This window comes from Microtus pennsylvanicus, chromosome 3 (genome assembly GCF_037038515.1).
Source record: "Microtus pennsylvanicus isolate mMicPen1 chromosome 3, mMicPen1.hap1, whole genome shotgun sequence".
Lineage (NCBI taxonomy): Eukaryota > Metazoa > Chordata > Mammalia > Rodentia > Cricetidae > Microtus > Microtus pennsylvanicus.
The window spans coordinates 64,972,083-64,995,815 of record NC_134581.1 but is presented as its reverse complement, the minus strand read 5'-3'; the positions used below and the strand labels follow the sequence as shown (position 1 = coordinate 64,995,815).

General features: G+C 53.8%; 1 protein-coding gene and 1 long non-coding RNA gene across 3 annotated transcripts in view; one reads left to right on the top strand and one right to left on the bottom strand.

Annotated features, from left to right (window-relative positions):
- Window positions 1-21,130, top strand: part of Pstpip1 (proline-serine-threonine phosphatase interacting protein 1) — a 42,122-nt gene extending 20,992 nt beyond the window's left edge. The window contains exons 2-15 of one of the 2 annotated variants that reach the window (XM_075965836.1): window positions 5,237-5,337; window positions 6,756-6,830; window positions 11,352-11,386; window positions 11,557-11,663; window positions 14,407-14,469; window positions 14,834-14,932; window positions 15,524-15,569; window positions 16,347-16,426; window positions 16,905-17,003; window positions 17,892-17,988; window positions 18,767-18,857; window positions 19,661-19,716; window positions 19,923-20,056; window positions 20,828-21,130. In XM_075965836.1, coding sequence (XP_075821951.1) covers window positions 5,237-5,337; window positions 6,756-6,830; window positions 11,352-11,386; window positions 11,557-11,663; window positions 14,407-14,469; window positions 14,834-14,932; window positions 15,524-15,569; window positions 16,347-16,426; window positions 16,905-17,003; window positions 17,892-17,988; window positions 18,767-18,857; window positions 19,661-19,716; window positions 19,923-20,056; window positions 20,828-20,959 — 1,215 coding nt within the window. In that variant the 3' untranslated portion in view covers window positions 20,960-21,130. Of the gene's footprint in view, window positions 1-5,236; window positions 5,338-6,755; window positions 6,831-11,351; window positions 11,387-11,556; window positions 11,664-14,354; window positions 14,470-14,833; window positions 14,933-15,523; window positions 15,570-16,346; window positions 16,427-16,904; window positions 17,004-17,891; window positions 17,989-18,766; window positions 18,858-19,660; window positions 19,717-19,922; window positions 20,057-20,827 lie in introns of those variants that run through there. The other variant, XM_075965837.1, reaches the window with a different exon arrangement.
- Window positions 21,120-23,393, bottom strand: LOC142846032 (uncharacterized). Its single transcript, XR_012910017.1, has 4 exons — window positions 23,196-23,393; window positions 22,573-22,703; window positions 21,584-21,683; window positions 21,120-21,422 (listed from the first exon to the last, which is right to left on the bottom strand). It is a non-coding gene; the product is annotated as an uncharacterized LOC142846032 (long non-coding RNA).
- Window positions 23,394-23,733: the final 340 nt, after the last annotated feature.

The window sequence follows — 23,733 nt, the reverse complement described above, 5'->3', positions numbered from 1 at the left end:
GAAAGCCTCCTGCCCACACATCCTGGGTGAAGAAGGCAAGCCCAAGAAGGGGGAAGTGCCTTTCTCAGGAGGCCTGGTCTATGTGGCCTACCCTCACAGCCACTAAGAGCGATATGAGCAGGAAAAGGAGGAAGTGGTAGTAGGGATGGAGGCTGCTTCTCCTCCCAGTCAGTGGGGCACACACAGCAGGGTCTAATGGCTTGCAGGCCTCAAGTGGGACACTTGGAGTCCCCAGAGCAGTCAATAGACCACACTTGCATAGCAAGGCACCTGGATTTCTCTGCTCTACTCTCTCAAGACTGAAACAAGAAGATTAATCTGGAGGCCTGGGTTGGTCCATCGAGGGTCAGAGTGGCCACATACCACATGCCAAGGCTGATCTCACTTCTAGCTCATACGGGCCTCCTGGGTGAAGAAGGGACCGTATCTATTAACCACCCAGGACCCCGGTCCCACATGAGTTATTCCCAGGCCACTAGGCTGCGTGTGACTTCTGGATGCTTTCTGGTGGCTCTTTCTCTAGGCAGTGTTGCTCTGACCAGCCTGGCACAGCTGTGAGTCCAGGGCACCTGGATTAAATCCTAAAATATGGCCTTGTTTTGAAGTTGAGGCAACCTGAGTAATCATTTTCTGTAGTAGGGAGGCTGCTTGTTTGTTCCCAGCCTCTTTGCTCCGAAATAATCACACAGAAACTGTATTATTTAAATCACTGCTTGGCCCATTAGCTCTAGCTTCTTATTGGCTGACTGTTACATATTAATTTAAGTCATTTCTATTAATCTGTGTATTGCCACGAGGCGGTCTGGCTGGGGGAGGGGTGCTACATGGCTTCTCTCTGACTCTGCCTCCTTTCTCCCAGCATTCAGTTTAGTTTTCCCCACGTACCTAAGTTCTGCCCTGCTATAGGTCCAAAGCAGTTTCTTTGTTAACCAATGATATTCACAGCATACAGAGGGGAATTCCCACATCAATTTTCCAAAACTATCTTTTGTTTTGACTTGGGTTCTAGGGATTGGATATATTTTGTTGTAGTTTGTTGTTGTTACTGTTTTGGTTTCATTTGGTTTGGCTTTTTTGAGACAGGATCTCACTCCACAGCCCAGGCTGGACTTGACCTTATGTTTCTCTTACCCCAGTCTCCCAAGTACTGGGATTACAGGCATTGTATCAGCATATGCAGCCTCTGAAGCTATCGTTTGTGTGTGCATGCATAAGAGAATCGGCCACCTTGTTTATTGAGACAACCTCTTTCTGGAACTGGAGCTCACTAATCCCGCTGGGCTAGACAGGCCAGCAAGTTCTGGGGATCTGCCTGTCTCTGCCTCCCCAAACCTGGGGTTACAAATGCATGCCACTAGACTCAGTATTTTTAATGCAGTTGCTAGAGTTCAAACTCAGATCCTCATATTTGCAAAGCAAGCACTTTACCAGGTGAATCAACCCTCTGACCCCAAAAGCTATCTCCAGACACCTTCTGTACCATGCCAGGGTTTTTGCTTTGAGCCACACCAGAAGCTATCTTTCTTAAATTAATTGTTTTAGTGCTTCAAGGTGAGATAATCTATGGACTGAAGGGCTCAGTGGCCTTGGTCTACTGAATGCCTTTGGGGCTATGGCACTGGGGCCCAGCCAACCTAGAGTACTCCAGGTTCCAGGAGTTGCCTTGGGCAGTTCCTACCCTCTTTGGGCATCTTCATTTCCATCTGTCCCTGGATGGATCTTGGTGGTTTTATCAGGGAAAAGACTGGGATGTTCTGGAATAGTGTGTGGTCGATACTCAGCAAACAGAGAGCTCGCTACTGCCAGGCTATTTTCCCCACTGCCCAGCACCCCCCTCACTGAAACCTTTATAAGAGTAAATTCACAAGGAGGGTGAGCACAAGTCTAAGATCCACTTGCCCCAGGGTAGAGCTTGGAGCTATTTATAGGGCCAGGAAGTAGGGCGGTCCAAGGTATGGGGAAGAGGGACTGGGAGCAGTCTGCAGGAGCACAAACTTTGCAGCTCTTCTTGGTTAGAAAGTGGGGGTATTCGCTTGTGTGAGAACTTTACCTTCTCGAGGGGAAAAGGTCATTCAAGTGATACCTGTGAAGACAGTGGTTTTGGGCAGTAGAGGCCTTCAGGTTTGTGAATGGTTTTGATGACCCTCTTATCAGTGGTTTCCGGAAAGCGAAGCTAGCGGAGGACTGATAATGTCAGCTCAGTCAGACAGACCCCAGAACTGGGACTTCTGAAGAAAACTAAAAGTGACTAGAGAGGACATGGAGGCTCAGCCGGAGCAGGGAATGGCACAAAGGGTTGTGGAGGGGAAATGGGACTGGGCCTTTGTGCTGGCTAGCTGCTGACCATCAAAGCCAGGCTGTCCTCCATGGCGTCTTGGAAGCAGAGGTCATAGCCTCTGGATGATGCATCCTGGAAATGTTCGGGTCCTGAAGAGCTGCCTAGGGCTGCAGGAGCGCTCCCCATTCCTAGCTGCAAAGTCCTTCTCACGGCACACGCCTAGCAGGCGGTAATGGATCAAGGAAGGGCTTCACTGTCGTAAAGGATTTGTCTTGTTATTTATGCATGTCTGCACATGTGCATGTATGTGGCTGCCTGCCTGCACATTCTAAAAGGGGGGAGTCAGATTCCCTGGAGCTGAAGTTGCAGGAGGTTGCAAGCCACCTGACATGGGTGCTGGGAACTCAACTTGGTCCTCTCTAAGAGCACTTAGTACTCTTAACCTCTGAGCCATCTCTCAAGCCCCAGAGAGAGCTCAATTTTCATACTTTAAGGTAAGATCACGGGCAGGATTTGATTGACAGGCTAAGGGTCGAGGGAGGAGTGGGTGAGGCGGTGGGGGAGAGAAGAGGAAGCTAGGGTAGCCCTGGCGAGTCTGCCTCAGAGGGCTGGTGGACTTTTGATGGAGAGGGTCTTTGCTGCAGTCCCTTTCCTTCTCTGCAGCACTCTGAGCAGTGAATCAAAGTGTCCTCTGAGAAGGTGGCGGTGTAGGGGTGAAGGAGGAGGGAAATGAGGGGCAGGAATGGGAGGGAGGCAAGACAGGCCATCCTGAGGGGCTAGGCACTTCCTTAGAACAGCTGGGACACTTGTGACTGTGGCTCATTCTGCCTGATGCCACCGTAGCGCACAGGGGCTGGATAGGAGTCTCCAGCCTGTGGCAGACGCAGTGGAGACTAGCTCCTGAAGACCTGGCCACAGTGTCTCCTGCTGCCTCTCACGTCCTCCAGCATGGCACATGTGAGTCTGTTCGGTTTTCCTTTTCTACTTTGGGTCTCAGAACAGAAAAAGCCCCCTAGAAAGTCAGGACTGGGCATGGGGGACTGGGCATGGGGGACTGGGCATGGGGGACTGGGCATGGGGGACTGGGTATGGGGGACTGCAGGGGGCGGGGAGAGGGCATTGACCACGAGCCCTTCCACAAGTCTTCCACAGAGGAAGACAGAGAGTGGAGAAGCAGATTCCTGAGGGGCTAGGTTCTAGTTTGTAATATGGCCCCAGGCAGGCCCTTCTCCAAGGCTCAGTTTCTTAAGGGCTGAGGAGCGTCACAGTTCTGGGGTCTGTGGTTTCATGGCCTGAATGCTAACTTCAGCTCAGTGACCCCGATAGGGAAGGGTAAGGGGGAAGTCTATGGCTTCTAATTCACTTTTCCCCCCATGCTGCTACAGTCTTTGACCTGGGCGCCCCCAGGGAGGGCAGAGGCCAAGAGTGGGAAGCTGTGCTCTCAGTTCGTGAAACACTGGCTGTCCTTCAAAGACAAAACATGTGAGCCTGGCTCAGGATGGTGCGGCCTAGAATTGGGGGAGACTATGCCTGCCCAAAATGGGCCTGTAACAGGTTGCAGGAGCAATCGTCTCAGCCTGGGGCCTCAGATAGTCGGCTGAGGTCTAGATCCGCTACTCAGTGACCAGTGGGCAGCTGACCCTGGGCATGGCCCTGCAAAGCTGCTTAGAGAAGGGGATACGAGCTTAGGGCTGAAACCTTACAGAGAGATTCAACTCTTCACCTCGGCTGAATGTGGACAGAGGCCCACTTATGCCCCCTGTATTCTTCCCCAATATCTGATTCTCCGCAGATCTTGAAGCACGCCAAATGCCCCTGAAGGAAGCTTGCTGAAGCTGTAACCCCGGGCTTCTAGGCAATCACCTTACCCCTAAGCCATACCCTCAGCTCTTTTTCTGATTTTTAAACTCCACCCATGCCCACCACACACAATTTTGAGGGGAGGCCTGACGTGTGGGAAGGGGTCAGGTTAAGTATGGGTGACCCCTAAAGAGACTCGTTGACCTCTGACAGGCTCTATGGGTGGGTTTGGGAAGCTGGGGTTCCTTTCAGTCAGTGGGGCTTACAGAGGGTCTGAGGGACAGATGCCCCTGCTTTCTTTCAGGATCCCCGCCGTCCCACCCGTAGACAACCATACAGGACCCAGGAGGGCTGCGGGTGGGAGGCCTAGGTGACGGATGTTGCAGGAACTTCCTTGTGGTCCCTGAGCTCCACCTCTGTCCTCTAGTTGCCCACACTGGAGGCTCAGACATGCTCAGAAGCCACTAGGGAGACACAGCAGTCAAGTGATCCAGGGGTCACCTGGACTGTTTGGCATAGGCACATGGTCAGCTGCCTCTTAAATTCCCACTCTAGTGAAGACAGCTCACAGCCGGGGATGCAGCAGAACTCGAGCCAGGCAGCCGGTGTTCTATGACCAGCTTCCAGATTTATCTCCTGAGCAGGCTTCCTTACTTAGCTGAAGTCACAAGATCATAAGGGTATGAGCCACACCGGACATTTAATGAGAAAGAATCTGATGTCTGGCTGTCATCATGGAACCACAGCGGGACCATCCATCTTGTGTTGAAGTTTGTCAGCCTCTTGAGGCCCAGTGCCAAGCTCAGCAGCCCCTGCCTGGACAGCTGTGGTTCCAGAACCTTCATATATGGTGTGGTGCTATAAGCCAGCATGAAACTGGGCCCTAACCTATCAGTGCTTGACCAGGACATGGAGGCCAGAGAGGGCCTATCCAGAGGGCTGGAGAGATGGCTCAGTGGTTAAGAGCACAGGCTGCCCTTTCAGAGGACCTGGGTTCAATTCCCAACACCCACGTGGCAGCTCACAACTGTCTGTAACTCCAGTTCTTCACGCCAACGCACATAAAATGAGTAGCACCAGAGAGAGGCTGTTCTCAGGGGGGTGTCAGCAGGGTCCCTGCTGCCCTGCTGGAGTTCTCATGGATGTCCTATGTTACAGTGCAGGGACTTCACGGCCCACACGGGATATGAGGTACTGCTGCAGCGGCTGCTGGATGGCAGGAAGATGTGCAAGGATGTGGAGGAGCTGCTCAGGCAGAGGTGAGCAGGGCTGGGCTTGGCTTTGGGAAGATGGGGAGGGAAGTGGTTACACCCACTAGAGCCCTGATGCTGTCATATGGAGCTAAAACTGAAAAATTGAGGAGATGGCTCAGTGGGTTAATCACCTGCTAAACAAGCTTGGGATCCTAACCTGAGTTCAAATCCCCTCCTATAGCAAGAGGGGATGCAGGGACAGAATTCCCAGAAGCACATGGGACAGCTACCCTGGTGTCTCTGTAGAATATAGTATGCTCATGCATGAAATCTTAAAGGGGTGGGGGAAGGGTGGGAAGTTGTTCTTTGACCTCCAGAGGTGCATTGTGGTACCTATGCACTTGCACTCATGCACACACACAGACACACACACACAGACACACGCACAGACACACACACAGACACACACGCACAGACACACACGCACAGACACACACACACAGACACACACACAGACACACACAGAGACACACACAGACACACAGACACACACACAGACACACACACACAGACACACACACAGACACACACACAGACACACACACACAGACACACACACAGTCACACACACAGACACACACAGACACACACACAGACACACACACAGACACAGACACACACGCACAGACACACACACACAGACACACACACAGACACACACAGACACACACACAGACACACACGCACAGACACACACACACAGACACACACACAGACACAGACACAGACACACACAGACACAGACACACACACAGACACACACACACAGACACACACACACAGACACATACATACACACACAGAGACACACACAGACACACACACACAGACACACACACAGACACACACACAGAAACACACACACAGACACACACACAGGCACACAGACACACACACAGACACACACACAGACACACACACACACACACAGACACACACACAGACACACACAGACACACACACACACAGACACACACACACAGACACGCACAGACACACACACACACACACAGACACACACACAGACACACACACAGACACACACACAGACACACATACAGACACACACACAGACACACACACAGACACACACAGATACACACACACAGACACACACACACAGACACACACAGACACAGACACAGACACACACACAGACACACACACACAGACACACACACACACATACAAGCACACAAGCCGGAGCTCTGTGTTGTCCCCTGTGGCCCCTAGGCTTGGTCCACACCCAAGGGGCATACCAGGCCGCGTTCAACTGGTGTTTATCTCAGAAGGAGACAGCTCAACCTTTTCAGTAGCCATCTTGCCAGCAACGTATGATGAGAGAATGTGGGTCCTGCACATATTTGGGGGCCATAGCCAGCCAAGAGTGGTGGGAGGGACCCAGTGTTGCTCTGTCCTTGCAGGGCCCAGGCGGAGGAGAGGTACGGGAAGGAGCTGGTGCAGATCGCGCGCAAGGCCGGAGGCCAGACAGAGATCAAGTAAGAGTCCTGGTGGCCCCCACTGCCCCTCTGAGGAAACTTCTGGACTTTACTCAGGGCTTGGACCTTTATGATGTGGGGCAAACTGGGCAAGAACTGGACAGTGGCATCCGGACCCTGTGTGGTGCCTGTCACCAGGCACTTGTTTGTGCTCAGAGCAGGATACATGGCACCACCAGTCTCCCCTTCACCGGAAAGGACAGGTGCCAGGCCCTATTCCTGTCGGTGCAGCTCTCTGCACGTCTGTATGAGGCATGCTCAGTGCGCTATGAGTCACCCGTGGTTATGCATCTTGTGAATGGGGCACGGGGAGGGGGCACACAATCTCCTGCCCGCTGCAGAAGAATAATGGTTGTGGGGGCTGAGGCTCTGGGTAGGTCTTGCTTCTTGTTTCTTATAGAAGTCTAGAAGGAAAGTGTCTGCCTGCCTCTTAGATAAAGCAGACAGAATCAACTGTACAGGAAGGCTTTTGTTAAGAAGTATACACTGCTAGCCAGGAGATAGTGGTGCAGCCTTTAATCCCAGCATTGTGTTTGAGGCCAACCTGGTTGACGGAGTGAGTTCTAGGACAGCCAAGGCTATACAGAGGAAACCCTGTCTCGAAAGCCAAACAACAACACACACAACAAGGCAAACAGAAAGAACTCTGCAGCAGGCCTTTGTGGGGGCAGTTTAAACAAAGAGATGGCTGATCAGACCCCAACATGTCCTGACCCAGCCTGGATCTTGTTGATAGGCCTGCTAGCAGGGGCTGGGGACCCACCAGGGAAGATAAAGCCATGTGTTGTCCTTGCTACCCTGTTTCCTCTCTGTGGCCCCTCCCTGTCCAGTCCTTCAGCAGGGAACGCGGGTGGGTCTCTAGTACTTTATCCAGACCCTTGCGGGCGGGAAATGCTGGTCGTTAGGAAGGGCCTGGATGGTGGCCGTCGTCCTCCAACACCCAGTCCCCTCTGCCTGTAACACAGGGGAGCAGAGTTGGGTAGACGAAAAGACGAAGGCCTGAGAGTGGAGTCACTTCACAGATCACCCACACGAAGAAAACTACACTGGCTTGCCTCCTCTTCTGCAGCCCCCAAGCCAGTGTTCCTGCCTGGGGTCCTGGCCTCACACGGGCTTGGATCGCACAGAACCAGAGGCTCAGGCCACATAGATTAAAGGACGTTTTACTCACATCTTAAAATGAGTTTTCTCACACCTCATGCTCCACTGGTGAACCTGTCCGAGCCCCTGTGTGTAAGGCCAGGCTAATATTGCAGGATCTCACTGTCGCTGTCCACACCCCGTGACCAGCCTTGCAGAAGGGTTAGCTTGGTTCTCCGGCCCCTGTCACCCTTCCTTTCTCTCTACCTACCCCTGTTTGGTCCTCTGGGTCTCCTCAAACTCCCACCTTGCCCAGGAAGTGGTCACCTCCTCCCTGTCTTACTCTTGCTGCCCCAGGAGGGGTGGCTGGGAGGATGGAGGAGAGCTGGGCCAGTGCCCTGTGAGCTCCTCTGTGGTGTCAGATGAGCAATGGGCCCACCTCACCCCTCACCCCTCACAAACAAACCTAAAGGCGAGGTTCTCCTATCAGGGGCTGCTTTGTGTGTTTTATGATCTCTGTTCCACTGAGCTCAAAGTGAGGATGTCCTTGAGGAGAGAGGTAACCCTGTTGTTCCCAACCCTGCAGGCGCCAAGGCCTGTTTCCAGCTGCGGGAGATTAGCTGCCTGGCTGGCAGGTGGCCAGGGTTGGGGTGCTAAGACGGGGAGACGTGGTGTGTTGCACGCTCTGTGAGGGGGACACTTACACTGTGAAACAAAACCCGAGCATAGATTTCCTGAGTCTCTTGAGAGCCGAGCCAAAAGGCCAAGAGGAAGCATTGCGTGTGTGGACACGGGTGGTGGGTGGCAAATGACAAAGCCAGAAGCGTCCTAGCCCCTACCACTCTAGAGAAAGAGGGGTCACCACAGTAGACACCCCCACCTTACTCTGCAAAGTGGGAGGGCTGGCCTTGACATTTTATTTTTAAGATTTGTTAAAAATGTGTGTGTCAGTCTGTCTGTGGATCTGCGCAGGAGCCCACAGAGGCCAGAGGTGTCAGGTCCCCTGGAGCTGGAGCCACAGGGCTGTGACCTGCCTGATGTGGGTGCTGGGAACCAAACTTGGGTCCTCTGTAGCAGAAGAATGTGCTCTTAACCCCTGAGCCACTGTTTTAATCCTTGGCCTTGTGGTTTTGCTTCTTAACAACCATGTGACTGTGGGGTGGCTTCTTGCCTTTGTGGCTCAGTTTCCTTGTCTGTAAATGGCAATAATCAAAATATTTTGGGTATTCTGACTTGTGCGTTTGAGGTGGGCCAGCCACCCTCATACCGAGTGTTGTCAGCAGCCCTGGGAAGGTAAAGACTGAGTCGTCAGTGGTCAGAGGCCTGCACGTCTGGCTGTCTGATGGCTCCCAGGCTGCTGGGGCTGCTCTGTAGCTTTGTCATTCAGGGTAACTGGGCCCCCATAATCCTCCTTCAGGCCTGGATCCCCAGGGGTCCTGTCAGGTTGCCATTCCTCCTTGACCTCAGTTTCCTCAACTGTCCAAGGAGAAGAGGAAACCTCTGTGGAACACGTTCGTTCTACCCCAAGGGCAGAGGCAGATTGGCTTCTGTGAAAGGACAGCCTGGGAATTGGTTATGAGGTGGGTGTCATCTGACAATTTTACCACCAGGGGGCAGGAGAGCGCTCTGCAGAGAGGCCATGAAAGAGGATAACAAGGGAATCCTCAGCTGCAGGCTATGATTCTAGTGAGCCTGCCTTCCTCCGGACTCAGTTTCCACGCCAACCCAACTGATTAGTTTCTCAGGCATCCTGGTGAGAAGGAAGCCACGGCATTTTTGCTTCCTTAGCTAGGGGCTGCAGACAGTGTCTAGGGACCTTGGGGTAAGCTGCACCACCAAGCCCTTGTTTTGTTGTCCTTAAGAGACTCAGTACTCCTAGACCCAAGCTGGGAGCACAGAGGGACAGACTTCCCTCACCATTCAGGCCTGATTCATGGCACTTAGCTGGGGGAAGGGCTCTGGGAAAGGACTCAAGCTGGGGTAGCCAGGCACCCTCCTACCTGAGATCAAGGCAGCAGCTTCTGGGAAGGGCCATTAGAAAACTCTTAGAAGGGGCAGTTTCGGGTTAGGGGAAGACCAGGGCCTGTTGGTGCCAGGAGGATGTCCCCGGAACCAGCAGAGTTTGCATGTGTGTGAGTGTGCCAGGCATGTAAAGCTCCTACCGTGCTCCGGGCCTCGATGGTACCTGTCAATGGACTCGCATCCTTACACCTGTTTTGTATAGCTAACCCTCTCTGTAGAAGGGAAGTAAAGAGGGAGGGCCGGGTGGTTTGCCTAGGACCACACGGCGGATGAGTGGCAGAGACGGGTCATCTGGCTCCAGCGTCTACTGCTGTTGTGTGTGGTAGCCCACGGCAGGAGGGCGCTCTGATTTCTACACTATCATCTGATCATCTTCTGTCCTTCAAAGGCCCAGGTCCTGAGAGCTCAGGCTCTCCCTTGGGGTTCCTGTATCTGCCCCAAGACTCCTGTATGTCCTGAGATGGGCGTGCAGGCTCCTCAGTTCAGCCCTCAGCACCACTGTGCTCTGAGGCCAACAAGGCTGCCAGGCAGAATACAGGGCACTGTGCCCCCCAGCGCGCAGTGAGGGCTCTTTGTTCAGGTGCTCGTCATTTGTTATTGGGGCATCCTTACACTCAGGAAGCAATTTTAAAATAAGGTTCAAGTAATCTGAGCCCTGTGGAGATCTCTGGGAAAGGGGATCTGGGCGTTTGAGATAGAGGCTTATTGTGTAGCTCAGGACAGCCTTGAACCCGTGGCCTTCTGCCTCTGCTGCCTGAGTGTTAGGACTCCAGCCAGTGCCACACCCCAACCCCTCATGCTCCACGTAGCATCCTTCCTGCTTGAGCGCTGTCCGGGCTCCTAGGCCCTGTGCAGCCTCTTCCTTTCCTTCCCCTCTAGGCCCTCCCTGGACCCGAGGACTCAGCCTTCTTCTCTAGGCATGCAAATGGAGGGATGAAGGAGTTGAGTGAGGGAGTGGCTTCCTTTCCTGCCATAGCAATAAGTTTGATTGTGGGGCTGGAGAGATGGCTCAGAGGCTAACAGCAGTGGCTGCTCTTCCAGAGGTCCAAGTTCAATTCCCAGTCACCACATAGTGGCTCACAAACATCTAGAATGAGATTTGGCGCCCTCTTCTGGCCTGCAAGCAGAACACCACATGCATACATAATAAATCTTTTTTTTAAACTCTTTTTCCTTTTTATAGAATACATAATAAATCTTAAAAAGAAAAAAAAAGTTTGATTGCTTTGTAATTTACAAAGGAAACTTTGTTTTCTAGAATGCCAGTTTGGGGTTCACATTAATGATGACCATAGCCAAATGTTTCCTTGCATCCAGAGGTAGTGCATAAGGCTTAGGACCCTCCCTCCGAAACAATGGGCCAGGCAGGACTTCAGGTTTTTGCATGCCTGCTTGCTGACCTAGACTTTTGTTTCGCAGTTCCCTGAGGACCTCCTTTGACTCCCTGAAGCAGCGTAAGTTCCAACCATTCCCTCATGGGCAGCAAGGCTGTAGGGGGTCTTACAGGGGCGACGAGGGTGTGTACTTGGGCTGTGGTCCAGCTTTCTGTGGAAGATGTCAGGGGTGGGAGGTGAAGTGTGAGGGTGTCAGACTGGTCCGGGCAGAGACCACACTGTCACCCTAGAGACAGAGAATGTGGGCAGCGCACACATCCAGCTGGCCCTGGCCCTGCGTGAGGAGCTGCGGAGCCTGGAGGAGTTCCGCGAGAGGCAGAAAGAACAGCGGAAGAAGGTGAGGAGGGATGCGGGCTAAAGGAGGGAGGGCAGGGGACCAAGGAGGGGATGGTGGCTGAGGTCACCCCCGTTCTGGGGCCACTTGGGAACTATGGTCTAATGAAAGGTAGAAGGCATGTGATCTGGTTTGCTTTCCTGTTGCCATGGTAAAACACTTACTTGGGAAGGAAGGTTTATTTGGGTTACATGTCCCATGTCACAATCACTGCGGGCCATTAGGGCAGGAACTGAGGCAGAGACCACAAGCAATGCTTACTGTTCCATGTTTAGATACATTTCTTACACAGCTCAGGTCCACCTGCCTAGGGACAGTCCCGCCAATAGTGAACTGGGTCCTATTGACTGCCAAGAAAACGCCTTACAGGCATTCCCACAGGTCAATTCAATGGGAGCAATTCCCTACTTGAGGGTCTCTCTCTTCTTAGGGATGTCAGGTTGCTCTGGGAAGCCAACCACAACCGTGTGGTTTTATACAGGCTTAGCTCTGTTCAGGGCTCTGAACCAGAATGCCCTGGGGAGGCCTACTGCAGAGCTGCCATGTGCCAGGAAGAGGAAAAGATGGGGGACTTGACTATCCTACTTCATAGACTGCACAGGGTCAGGGACCGCATCAGGTGTCCAGAGGTGCCAACTGGAAGCTAGTCCTGAACATAAGGATTAGATTAGTGCTGTTGGTTCTGAAGACAGACTCGGGGGCCAGTACTCTGCAGGGCTGTTCAGCAGGAGTGGGGGAGACACTGTTTAGGGGTGCAGCATGGGCTTCAGGCTCAGCTAAGCATCTGAAGGCACTTACCGTCAATGTGCAGAGCGTGGCTGGCTTCACAAGGAGTGTACAACTACACTGAGAGGAAGTTAGCACCTCATCACGGGCAGTGTGTAATCTCAGGCTTGGGGATGCTTTGCAGAGAGGCTGCAAGGCTCTGGGGAGGGCACCCCACTCCCAAGCCTGTGATTCTGATTGGCTGAGCACCCTGTGTGGGGGGGGGGGAATGCCTCTCCCAAGCCTATGACTCTGGCTGAGCACCTGGCCCACCTGGAGGTAAGGGGTTATATTTCAGAGCTGGGGCCAAGCAGCATCTGCGGACCCAGGAAAGGTCCTTCTCCTTTCTGTGCCTCAGTTTCTCTCTACTTGTAAGATACTCTTACTGGCACCCCTTGCCTTGGGAACTTGATCCTTCTTCCCAAATAGGGATTTAAGGAAGAAACTTAGTTCACTGTACACCCTGTGTCTCAGGGTTTCTGTTGCTGTGAAGAGACAACATGACCACAGCAACTCTTATAAAGAAAATATTTAATTGGGGTGACTTGCTTACAGTCTCAGAGGTTCAGTCCATTATCATAGTGATGTGCAGGCGGATGTGGTGCTGGCTACACCTTGATATGTAGGCCACAGGAAGTTGACTGAGACACTGGGCGGTATCCTGAGCATAGGAAACCTCAAAGCCCACCTCCACAGTGACACACTTCCTCCAACAAGCTCATACCCACTCCAACAAAGCCACACCTCCTAATAGTAACACTCCCTATGAGATACTATGGGGGCCAATTTCATTTAAACTACCACACCCTGTCTGCCCATCTGGACAGTCTCAGGCTTACAGGCATCTAACAGGCTTTCCTGAGCAGGTGAGTCCCCAGAGCTATCTCTAGAAACCCCCTGGACTTGAGTGTTGGAACAGGTGACCCCTCTGATAGGAAGCTTGTCACAGAGCATGTGGAAAACCTAACATGACAGAGGAGACCTGGCTGGGCTACTGTGAGTTTTGTGGTCAGAGCAGCTCCTTCCCCAGAGAGGTCAGGCCCTGCCCCCAGAGCTGTGATGTGGTGAGCCCAATAGAGAGGGACACATGGTGTTCATGGCTGGTCAGGTGCACAGGCAGATTCCTGTGACCTGGTGGCTTGCCAGGGCCTCCTCAGGACCCCAGAGCACAATCTGGCTCCGCTCCGATAGCCAGAGGCATTCTAGGTGTAACTCTCTCGACTCTTAGCCTCTATGCTGGCTGTTCCACTCCACCCAAGAAGCCTAGGGTGAGTTCTGTGCCGTGCTATGCCGTGCCATGGTGTGGCTATGAGTGTGCATGCATACGTGGATGTTTATAGTCCAGGGTCATGAGCTGGTGAATACCAGAGTGTGTTGTGTGTGCATGAGTGGCCCATGGTGTGCAGAGGCCTGTGTGCAGTGTGAGCAGTTGGGAGATGGGGACGAAGTATGGGCTAGGTATGCATGTGTATGCCAGTGTATACTCAGTGTGAGCAAGTGGTGGCTTATGAATGAAGGATTCAGGACTTATGTAAGCATCTATATGTGGGCGAGAATGCTCTCTCTGGCTGGAGCCCAAGACAGGCTGAGGTTCACAGTAAGGAAACAGTAGGCATACCTACAACCGAAGCTTTTCTGTCATTCTGAGTGCAGGTATTGTGTTTTTGTTTGAGACAGGGTCTCACTATATAACCTTGGCTGGTCTGGAGCTTTCTATATGAACTAGGCTGGCCTCACACTCATAGAGATCCTCCTGCCTCAGCCTCCCAAATGCTGGGATTAAAGGTGTGCAAAATCACACCTACCTGGTATTGTTTTGGAGGAGGTAACTCTAGGAGAGAGTGGACATGGACACACATGCATACACGCACACATGCTTGGAGGGGTGTTGTGTCCCAGGGACAAGGACAACTCATCCTCTTGGCCTAGGGGAGCGTCTTGAGGCCAGAGCCCCCAGCTCAGGGCCTCATGTCTCCTGCAGTATGAGGCCGTCATGGACCGTGTCCAGAAGAGCAAGCTGTCACTCTACAAGAAGACCATGGAGGTAAATGGGAGGGCTCTGGAACAGGCTTCCTCAGACCTTGGTCCATTATGTGTATCAGCCTGCTGGAGGCTGTGCTGGATGTCCAAGCCCTTCAGGGTCTTGAAAAAAGGACAGGACAGTCCTATACACAGTAGTCCATGAGTGTGACCCACACTGTCAGCTGGGGAGCCCAGAAGTGGCAGGGAGCAGGGACATCTGAAAGGACAGAAGGTGTCAAGGCTCGGAAGATGGTACCCAAGTCTTCATGGGAAGGATGCCTTTTCCACCAAAGTCCCCCACAGGGAGGGAGTCTGGGCATAGGGAGCCTTACCCTGGGGCCCAAAGTAGGGCATGAGGCCCCCAGCACACCTCTCTGCACCTTCAGTCCAAGAAGGCCTATGACCAGAAGTGCCGGGATGCAGATGACGCTGAACAGGCCTTTGAGCGCGTGAGTGCCAACGGCCACCAGAAGCAAGTAGAAAAGGTATGTAGGGTACCAGGGGTGGGCGTGGAGGTGATGAATGTCGTGTCACCCCCAGAGCAGGGTGGAGTTGGTAGGCAGGGAAGGGCTGTCATCCCTGGGTTGAATCTGCACCTAGGGCATGCTAGCTGCTCATCCTTTTCCAATTCTGTGTCCACACTGTATGATGAGTGTCCTCCAGAACCATTCTTACGCACAGGCAACCTCCAGACAGGGTAGGGGTGACTCAACTATCAGGGCCCTTAACAGCTGTTGCACAGCCCAGAAAGCTGAGCCCCAGAGAGAGCAGGGGTTGTGGATGAGTTGAATCCAGGTTGACCAGCGCCCAGGTTCTGAGCAACAATGCAGCGAAGCCCACATGGGTCTCAGCATCTGCATGTCTCATGTTTCCCGGTGGCTGTGGTTTCTGCTTTTACTTCCCTTTCATGGGACCAACCTGGTCCACTCTACAGCAAGGCTGCTGGTGAATGGTAGAACTCACCCACCCTTGGATATCCCTGGAGTGGCCGGGGGAGGGGGTGCCAGTCACTTCTGCATAGCTTCAGGACCAGGATTCCAGGGCTGGGACTCAGTGTCACTCTCCTGTTTCCTCAGAGCCAGAATAAAGCCAAGCAGTGCAAGGAGTCCGCCACAGAGGCAGGTATGAGGCCCTGGCCCCTCCTCTTCCCTCAGCTGGTGCTCCCCATCTGCGAGACGTGTCCCCTGTGTGCCACTCAGAGTACAGACTCTCCCTAGTCTCGCTGCATGCTACTCCCTCAGCTATCCCATGCAGGCATGATGACTTTCTCTTAACATGCAGAAACAGAGGCACAGAGATGTCACACAGCCACTAAGAAGTGTTAGCATTTGAATTCAAGCCATGGTTTCAGAGCCTGAGATCTCAGGGTGCTATCCCATCATCTCACACACAGTGATAAATGCTCCCATTCAGCCTTCCTGGGACCTGGCTCCCATCCTCTACCTGACGGCAGCATCTGCTTCCCATCCTCCCACCCCAGGGCTGGAGTCTTCCTTCTGTGCCACCTCTCCAACACCCGCTGCTCCCTCAGCAGGCACCAGATGACCATACCACGACTCTAGCTTGATGGCTTGTAGTACATTTGCAGAGGCACTCTCCTTGAGCCTCAGTTTACTGTCTGGGAAGTGAGGGGATGGGACACAGGAAATGGAGCAGAACTTTTGCGTGGAGAGTTCTACGCCAGCCTTTGGCACTCAGAGCACAGTGGGGAAGTGGAGAGTCACCCATGGAAGGACAGAGGGCAGCTGTGTGTGCTGACTAGCAGCTAGCCAGGCCCCTTGGGGAGGGGGCTCCCAGAACTTGGGGGAGGTCGTGCTGGGTGGGTCTCTGCAGGAGTGAAGGAACTTTCAGGAGAGGTCCAGGCTATCAGGCCCGCCTAAGGGTCATCTCTGTTTGTAGAGCGAGTGTACAGGCAAAATATTGAACAGCTGGAAAAAGCGAGGACTGAATGGGAGCAGGAACACCGGACTACCTGTGAGGCAAGTGGCCCAGGCAAGCTGCCTGCTTCTCCATGTACACCCCCACCCTATCCGTGGGAAACTGGGGCTGGGGGATGATACTCCTTCCACTTCTAAGTCATCTGCTTGGCTGGTGCCCAGAGTCTGTCCCCAGTACTCACTATCTGGCCCTACACCCTGGATCCCTTTGCTGTAGGGATATATTCTTCATAAAGCCCAAACTGAGCTCAAAGCCCACCCTGCATACTATTGATGGACAGAACCAGGACAGAGTCCTGTGCCTCCTGCTAGGCTCCCCCAGCCTCCCTTCTAGGACAGGGGACTTGATGGAGATAGAACAAACAGGCATTCCAACAGCCCAACCTCCCTCCAGCTGCCCTAGCTAGAAGCAGGGGTGGGAACCTACAAGGCTGTCTTGGTTAGACTTGTCTGTAGCAGCGTGGTCTGTGCTGGTCACCTAGCTGAGCTGTGGTGGGGCTGCCTCTTTCCTCCCCCACAGGCCTTCCAGCTGCAGGAGTTTGACCGACTGACCATCCTCCGCAATGCCTTATGGGTGCACTGCAACCAGCTCTCCATGCAGTGTGTCAAGGATGACGAGGTGTGTGCTGGGAGGAGGGGGAGCCTGGTGGGCTCAGGATGATGAGGTGTGTACTGGGAGGAGGGGGAGCCTGGTGGGCTCAGGATGACGAGGTATATGCTGGGGGTGGGGGAGCCTGGTGAGCTCAGGTCTTCATGGGCCACCAGCATCTTCCCAGACCTCTGCGGCTCATATGGGAGTCAGACAAGGTCTCTGGCCCAGTCTCCAAGCCTCGGAAACTTTGTGTTCCTGTGGTTCCCTGCATCTGCCTTCTCCTCCTTGCTTCTATACTCGGGGCACCTGACCCTTCAGGGCTGTGTCCATCCACTCTCTCCGACACAGTAGAGACTTGCTGAGGCCTGGAGAGGCTCTGCTCCAGGCTCACGCTGGTGGGAACCTAGTCTAGTGTCTATTACACTCCTTCCCATCTCTCTCTCTCAGGGTCTCTGTCACCTTACAGAGCCCAGTACTCTGGGCTGGCTGGGGTACATTCTCCTTCAGGTCGGGGGCTACCATCTACACCAGGGACCTGGGCAGCTCAGACCCCTCCTGCCCATGGGCAGCTGATCCTTGATGGCGTCCACATCTAGGTGTGGGCTCTAGATACCCTCAGGCTCAGAGCCCAGCTTCTGAGTGACCTTGGCATACCACTTCCCTTTTTTTTTTTTAATTCCCTCATCTTAAAACAGGTTAAACCGTGGGCCTTAGAGCGGGTCTCGGAGGACAGGAGTGAGCCCTCTGGTCAGGGCTCTGAGCTCAGGTGTTCAGGAAACTTCTGAATATCAATAGTATGAAGGTTCAGACTCAGAGGCAGGACAACGCCAAGGCTAGGTTATCAAGATGACTATCTCAAGGGCAGATATTGGGGTGAAGTGTGGGCACAGCCTTTGTTCATTTCCCTCCCCCCAGCTCTATGAGGAAGTGCGGCTGACACTGGAAGGCTGCGATGTGGACAGTGACATCAACGGCTTCATCCAGGCCAAGAGCACTGGCAGAGAGCCCCCAGGTAAGCCCAGCCTGAGGGTGGCTCAGCTTCTGCAGCCAGGCCTGGCTGGCTCTAGACTGGGCCCAGACTTTTTAGAGCCTTGGATGTCAAGCCCAGGCTGGGGTGGCTCCCAGTTCCCTACTGGATGGAGGTAGGCCACACATAGGCTGGGGGACAGTAGATTCTGGGGCCAGGCTCTTGGCTTGTTTCCCCTGAGGTTTAAAAGGAACAGAGCGGAGTGCACAAGGGTTCTCTGGATGGGGAGCAAGAGAGGGGGATGGGAAATTTTAAGTAGGCCACAGTAGAGTGGTCGACACAAATCCCCTGGCCTGTCCAGTTGCAGAAAGTCGTGAATCTAGAATATCCATTCTGAGTCGGAGAGATGGCTCAGGGGTTAAGAACATTTGCTGCTTTGCTGCTCTTCCAGAGGTCCACTCAGTTCCCAGCACCCACATCAGGCAGCTCACAACTGTCTGCAACTTCAGCTCCAGGGAATCCATAAGTCTGGCTTCCATGTGGACAAATACACACCTACACATAATTAAAATGAACAAAAAAAAGTCTTAAAAAAAAGCCCGGCATGATAGTATTTGCCTTTAATCCCAGCACTTGGGAGGCAGAGCCAGGTGGGTCTCTGAATTTGAGGTCAACCTGTTTTCATAGAGTCCCAGGACAGCCAGGGTTACATAGAGAGAGACCCTGTCTCAACAAAACAAAACAAACAATTCTGGTCCAGGGCCATAAGGGGAAAGTCTAGCCTGCCACGCTGCTCCAGGCCTTATATATTTGCTCTCTCTAGCTCCGGTGCCTTATCAGAACTACTATGACCGGGAAGTCACCCCGATAATCGGCAGCCCTAGTGTCCAGCCATCCTGCGGTATGATAAAGAGGTGAGACCCTGACGGGCTGAGCGGTCAGAGCCCAGACGCTGGGGCCAGCCTCACCTGCCCTTGGATCTTCCACACCTCCTGACTGAGCAGCTCCCGGAGGTCTGGTGCCCTGTCCAGGTGCTGGGCATTCCCTGGAGACCATCTATGATCAAACTGTCCTTGGAGCTGTCCCAGAGGATCCCAGTATTAACTACTCACATTGTGATCGCTCACCTGGTGACTATGCTGGGACCTGGGCCAGCACCTTGTTGGGCTCCTGTTCCTTGGCCCTCCCATGAGGTAGCATAGCATGAGGTACCATGAGGTAGTGTCCTAACGATCAGGCAGCTGTGGTAGCACCTCCAGGTGGTTTAAAAATGGCCCAAAGCCCCAGACATTGGGAGAATTCACAGGCTTTTACAGGGCCACCTCCTTGGCCTGGCTGTCATCAGGTGCCAAGGACCTAATTCTGAGCCCTGTGGGTGACCCGGTCTAGTCTCCATGGGACCAAGGAAAGAAAGACTTACTTGTCCTAACCTGGCTGGGCCTAGTAAGATGTGTGGGAGCGGAGCTTTAAAGGCAGCTTCTACCTCTACATGGAGCATGGGGTCCTAGTGGGGCTGCAGGTGCTGAGATGACTGGAAGGGTCCGGGAGGAGGGTGCTGAGAATGGACTGCCAGAAATGGCCTGTGGGGAGGCCTGCTGCCATGGAGATGTGGGTGACCACAGGCTGGCAGAGGTCCTGGGATGCTGAGATTTCCCATTAGTCCCGTTGTTTCCCATGAGGCAACACAAGGTCATTTCCTCTTTCACCCTTCCTCCAGGTTCTCTGGGCTACTGCATGGAAGTCCTAAGACCACATCTTCTCAGCCTCCTGCTGGTAAATGAGGGGGAGGGGACAGTGGGACAGGGAACATACCTTTCATCTAAGGATTCCTACATGGCATAGACGGTGCGCTAATGCCCCAAAGGGAAAAGGTATACTGTCCAAGAGTGGGGGTGAAGGTGGGACAAAGCCCCACCCCAGCAGTCTCCAGGGACCACTGTCCTCAGAGGGGGCTAATTCAAGCCTCTTCCTACTCTCAGCTTCCACAGAGACTCTGACCTCCACTCCTGAGCGGAACGAGTTGGTCTATGCAGCCATCGATGTGCAGGCAACGCAGGGGAACCTTGACGCGTCAGCTCAGGACTACCGGGCACTCTACGACTACACGGCACAGGTGAGGCCTGCGTGCCCCGCGTCCTCCAGCTCGAGGGCACCGTGCCTGGCAACATGCCTGGGGTGTGAGCACTTAGACCAGCACCAGAAATCAGAAGGGTTCAGTGACCGTCTGCTGGGCTGACAGCTGCTCAAATCGGCACATGTGGAGTCCGCAAGGCTGACAGCTCAGCGCTATCGTGAATGATAACGGGTTGAGGGTCAGGCCTTTTTCCTAACTGTGGACCCAGGGAACCACAATGGCCAAAACGAGGCCTTGAGCTACCCTGGAACTGATTTTCTGCCATCCTTGAAGAAAGGTGGTCAGGGCAGCCAAGAAGAGCGGTGCTGAGATGGGTCCCAGTGTGAGCCCTGGGATGAAGTGAGGGGTGTGAACCTGGAAGGCAGGCCCTGAACTTCAGCTAATAAACCCACGCATGTAGGCAGACTGGGTGTGGGCAGCACTGATGGAGGTCACACTCAGGGATACAGGCCTATAGAGTGACAGGAGAGCTTGCCCTTGGGGCATAATAGATGCCCTTGAGATGCTGCAGTGGTTGGAGCAGCCCAGGCTAGGAGGTCTCCATGACAACTGGCGCAAGTTAGGAGGCCAAGTCTCTTGGAGAACCCTACAGTCTGTCTATCGCCAAAGGAACTACCCTGGAGGCCTGAGCATGACTCAGCAGACTTCACCCTAGGACACGAACGTGCATGGACCGCCAAGGCAGGGGTGCCAGACCAGGGCCCACACAGGAGGCCCTCCCATCTCACGCTCTTGCCGTTTCTTGTCCAGAATCCCGATGAGCTGGACATTTCTGCGGGAGACATTCTGGTGGTCATCTTGGAAGGAGAGGACGGCTGGTGGACTGTGGAGCGGAATGGACAGCGAGGCTTTGTCCCTGGGTCCTACCTGGAGAAGCTCTGAGGACAAAGACAGACTAGTGCCCACACACCTCTGCCCTACAGGGAGGTCAGGACTGTTCTCACCACTGCCCAGGCCTCGTGGGGCAGAACCAAACTTGGCTGCCCTGGGGATGGGTGCTGGCTACACCCAGTGCGTTTCTCTCAGAAGGAATAAAGGGGCGCATTCTTCCTTTGCTGGGGTCCTTTTCTCTTACCCGTGTGTCCAGGGGCTCAATTTAGAAGCCAGAGTATGGGGAGTCTGGAGAAGAGAGCTCCGCCACTTACAGACAAGCCCTCAGCAGGCAGTCTCCAGAGAGGGGCAGAGAGGAGGCCTGGAGCCAGGTGTCTGAAGCTCGCGGGCTGACAGCCAGGAAGATGCAGGTGGGTGAGGCTGGAGAGTGGCTCAGGAGGGCTGCAATGAGATCAGGCATCTCGTGGCAGGGGAGTGGGGCACAGCAGAGAGGCAGAGGCGGCGGCAGCAGCAGCTAGGATAGGCAAGGATGAACACAGGACATTGGCATACTGAGGGGACGAGAAGTGACTGTTGTGTCTGGAGGCAGCTCGCTGGGGAAGACACCCAGGTTCATGCCATAGCGCCCGCAGCAGCCCCCTCACCATCTGCTAGAGGAAACTACCGCCCTCTCACCTCTCTGAGCTGAGCCGGCATCACAGAAGCCAGTTTGGGTCTGTGGCTTTCTCATCGACACTGCCTGCCTATCCGTGTGTCTGGGTGAATGTGCGATGGTCTATGGAGAAGGAGGAGGGGGCTGTTGAGAGGGGCTCCTCGGTGTTAACCACGGTGTCTGCCTCGGTTCTCTGGTCTTCCTCAGGAGCATGCCTGCTGACGAGGCTGGCCTTTCTGGGTTGTGGTCTCTCATTCATCTCAGGGTGCAAAGACCACAAGAAGCTCTCTGGAGCCAGCGCTCTGAGCTGAGGACAGTTGAGGTGTTTGTCCTCACTGCTTCTTGGCAGTGTGTGGCAGACACACCGGGAAAGGGCTCTGAGCCATGGAAAGAACCAGATGACGCTGACATCCTTCTGGAAATGTTTTCCTCTTCACGAACACCTCTGAGGAGACCAGACACCACACCCACCTGTGACACATCAGATATGCGCACAGGGATGTTTGGAGAGTGACTCAGTCCAGGGCTCGGTCTCCTCCCATGAAGGATAGCAAAGCTGCCAAATGAAGGCTTGGCTGCGACAAACCTGCTTGGGCCAGAAAACCAGGAAGGTGCCCTACTCGCCCTTGTCCTACCCTGCCAGGCCCAACCAGACTCTCACACCTCACACAACCCAGATAGTCACAGGGTTGGTGCTCGCCAAGATGCCCTGGCAGAGCTCACTTTTCCAGAGGGACACACCGCTGCTCAGTCAGGAGGCAGGAGGAAAGCGGTCTGGCAAGTGGCCTAGAGAACTCTGGCGGACAGAAATGGATGGGGATAGTAGTTCATGGGGTGTGCGAGAGGGTGGGAAGAGTGGAGAGAGATGTGAACTCTGACCTAAGCCCTTTAGGTGGGAGGTCTTGTCTTCTCTAGGTGCAGCAGGGGGTGGGGGTGGGGGGACTTGGGACAGGCAGAGCAAACTGACTTCTGGGGTAACTATATCACAGCTTTCTTTATTCCTTGAAAATACCTTGTCATCTTGATTGATCATCCCATTCCGCTGCAAAGATTTTTTTAAAAAAACCTTTGGCCTAGATATTTATCATCATCTCTGACAGGTACTGCAGTGTCGGTGGCCCCACGGGGTGATGGGTAAGCAACCTGCTTGCCAGAGAAAACAGAAAGCAACGGTTGGTTCTCAATTTGTACCTGGGGGAAATAGGCTCACAGATGAATTCTAGTCAGCTTCACGGCATTCCACAGCTCCCCACTGTCCCGTGGGACAGGTCATAGTGTCAGTGGCTGGGAACCAACCACACAGGGAGGCAGTGCCAGATGAAGAAGGAGCTGGCGTGACTGTACGGGAACAACTGCAGTCTCTCCCTGTCAGAGGGCGGCTCAAAGACAGCAGAGGGGTCTGAAGCAGCTTCCTTGGGTAGTCTCCAGCCAGCAGGGCAGTTACAGCAGGCCTCAGACAAGGCTCTATCTCAAACAGTAACCAGTCAAATGCTAATTAAAAGCAAGGGGTTGGCACTTTTAGTAGCCAGGCCTGCAGCCTCTGGGTCCTGGCTGTTGGCAGCTCATTCCACATGCTCTTTGGGACAACCATGGTTGCCACTGAGTCCTTCCCAGTAGGGACCACAAACAACTCACCATTTGACCAGACAACTTCAGCACCACTGGTGCCCAGCACCTAACTCCCACCACTTTCCCTTAGCTGCTCCTGGCCCGAGCCAGCTCAGCATGATCTACGCTGTGGTCTAGCTACTTCCCATCGTGGCTCCTAAAAGGTCACACAAACACACAGGAGACTCTCTGATGGAGGAAGGTCATTGGTTAAATAAAAAGAAACTGCTTGGTCCTCCCTCATTGGTTAGGAGATAGGTGGGAGGAGTAAACAGAACAGAACGCTGGGAGGAAGAGGAAGTGAGGTCAGACTCCACAGCTCTCCTCTCGGGAGCAGAAGAGAGGCCATGCTCCGCTCTCCCAGGCAGGCGCACGCAATGAAGCAAGCCGCCAGGTCAGACATGCTGAATCTTTCCCGGTAAGACCGGTGCTCACAGATTATTAGAGATGGGTTGATTGGGATATCAGAATTAGCCAGTAAGGGCCAGAGCTAAGGGCCAAGCAGTGATGAAAAGAATACAGTGTCTGTGTAATTATTTTGGGTAAAGCTAGCCGGGCAGGTGGC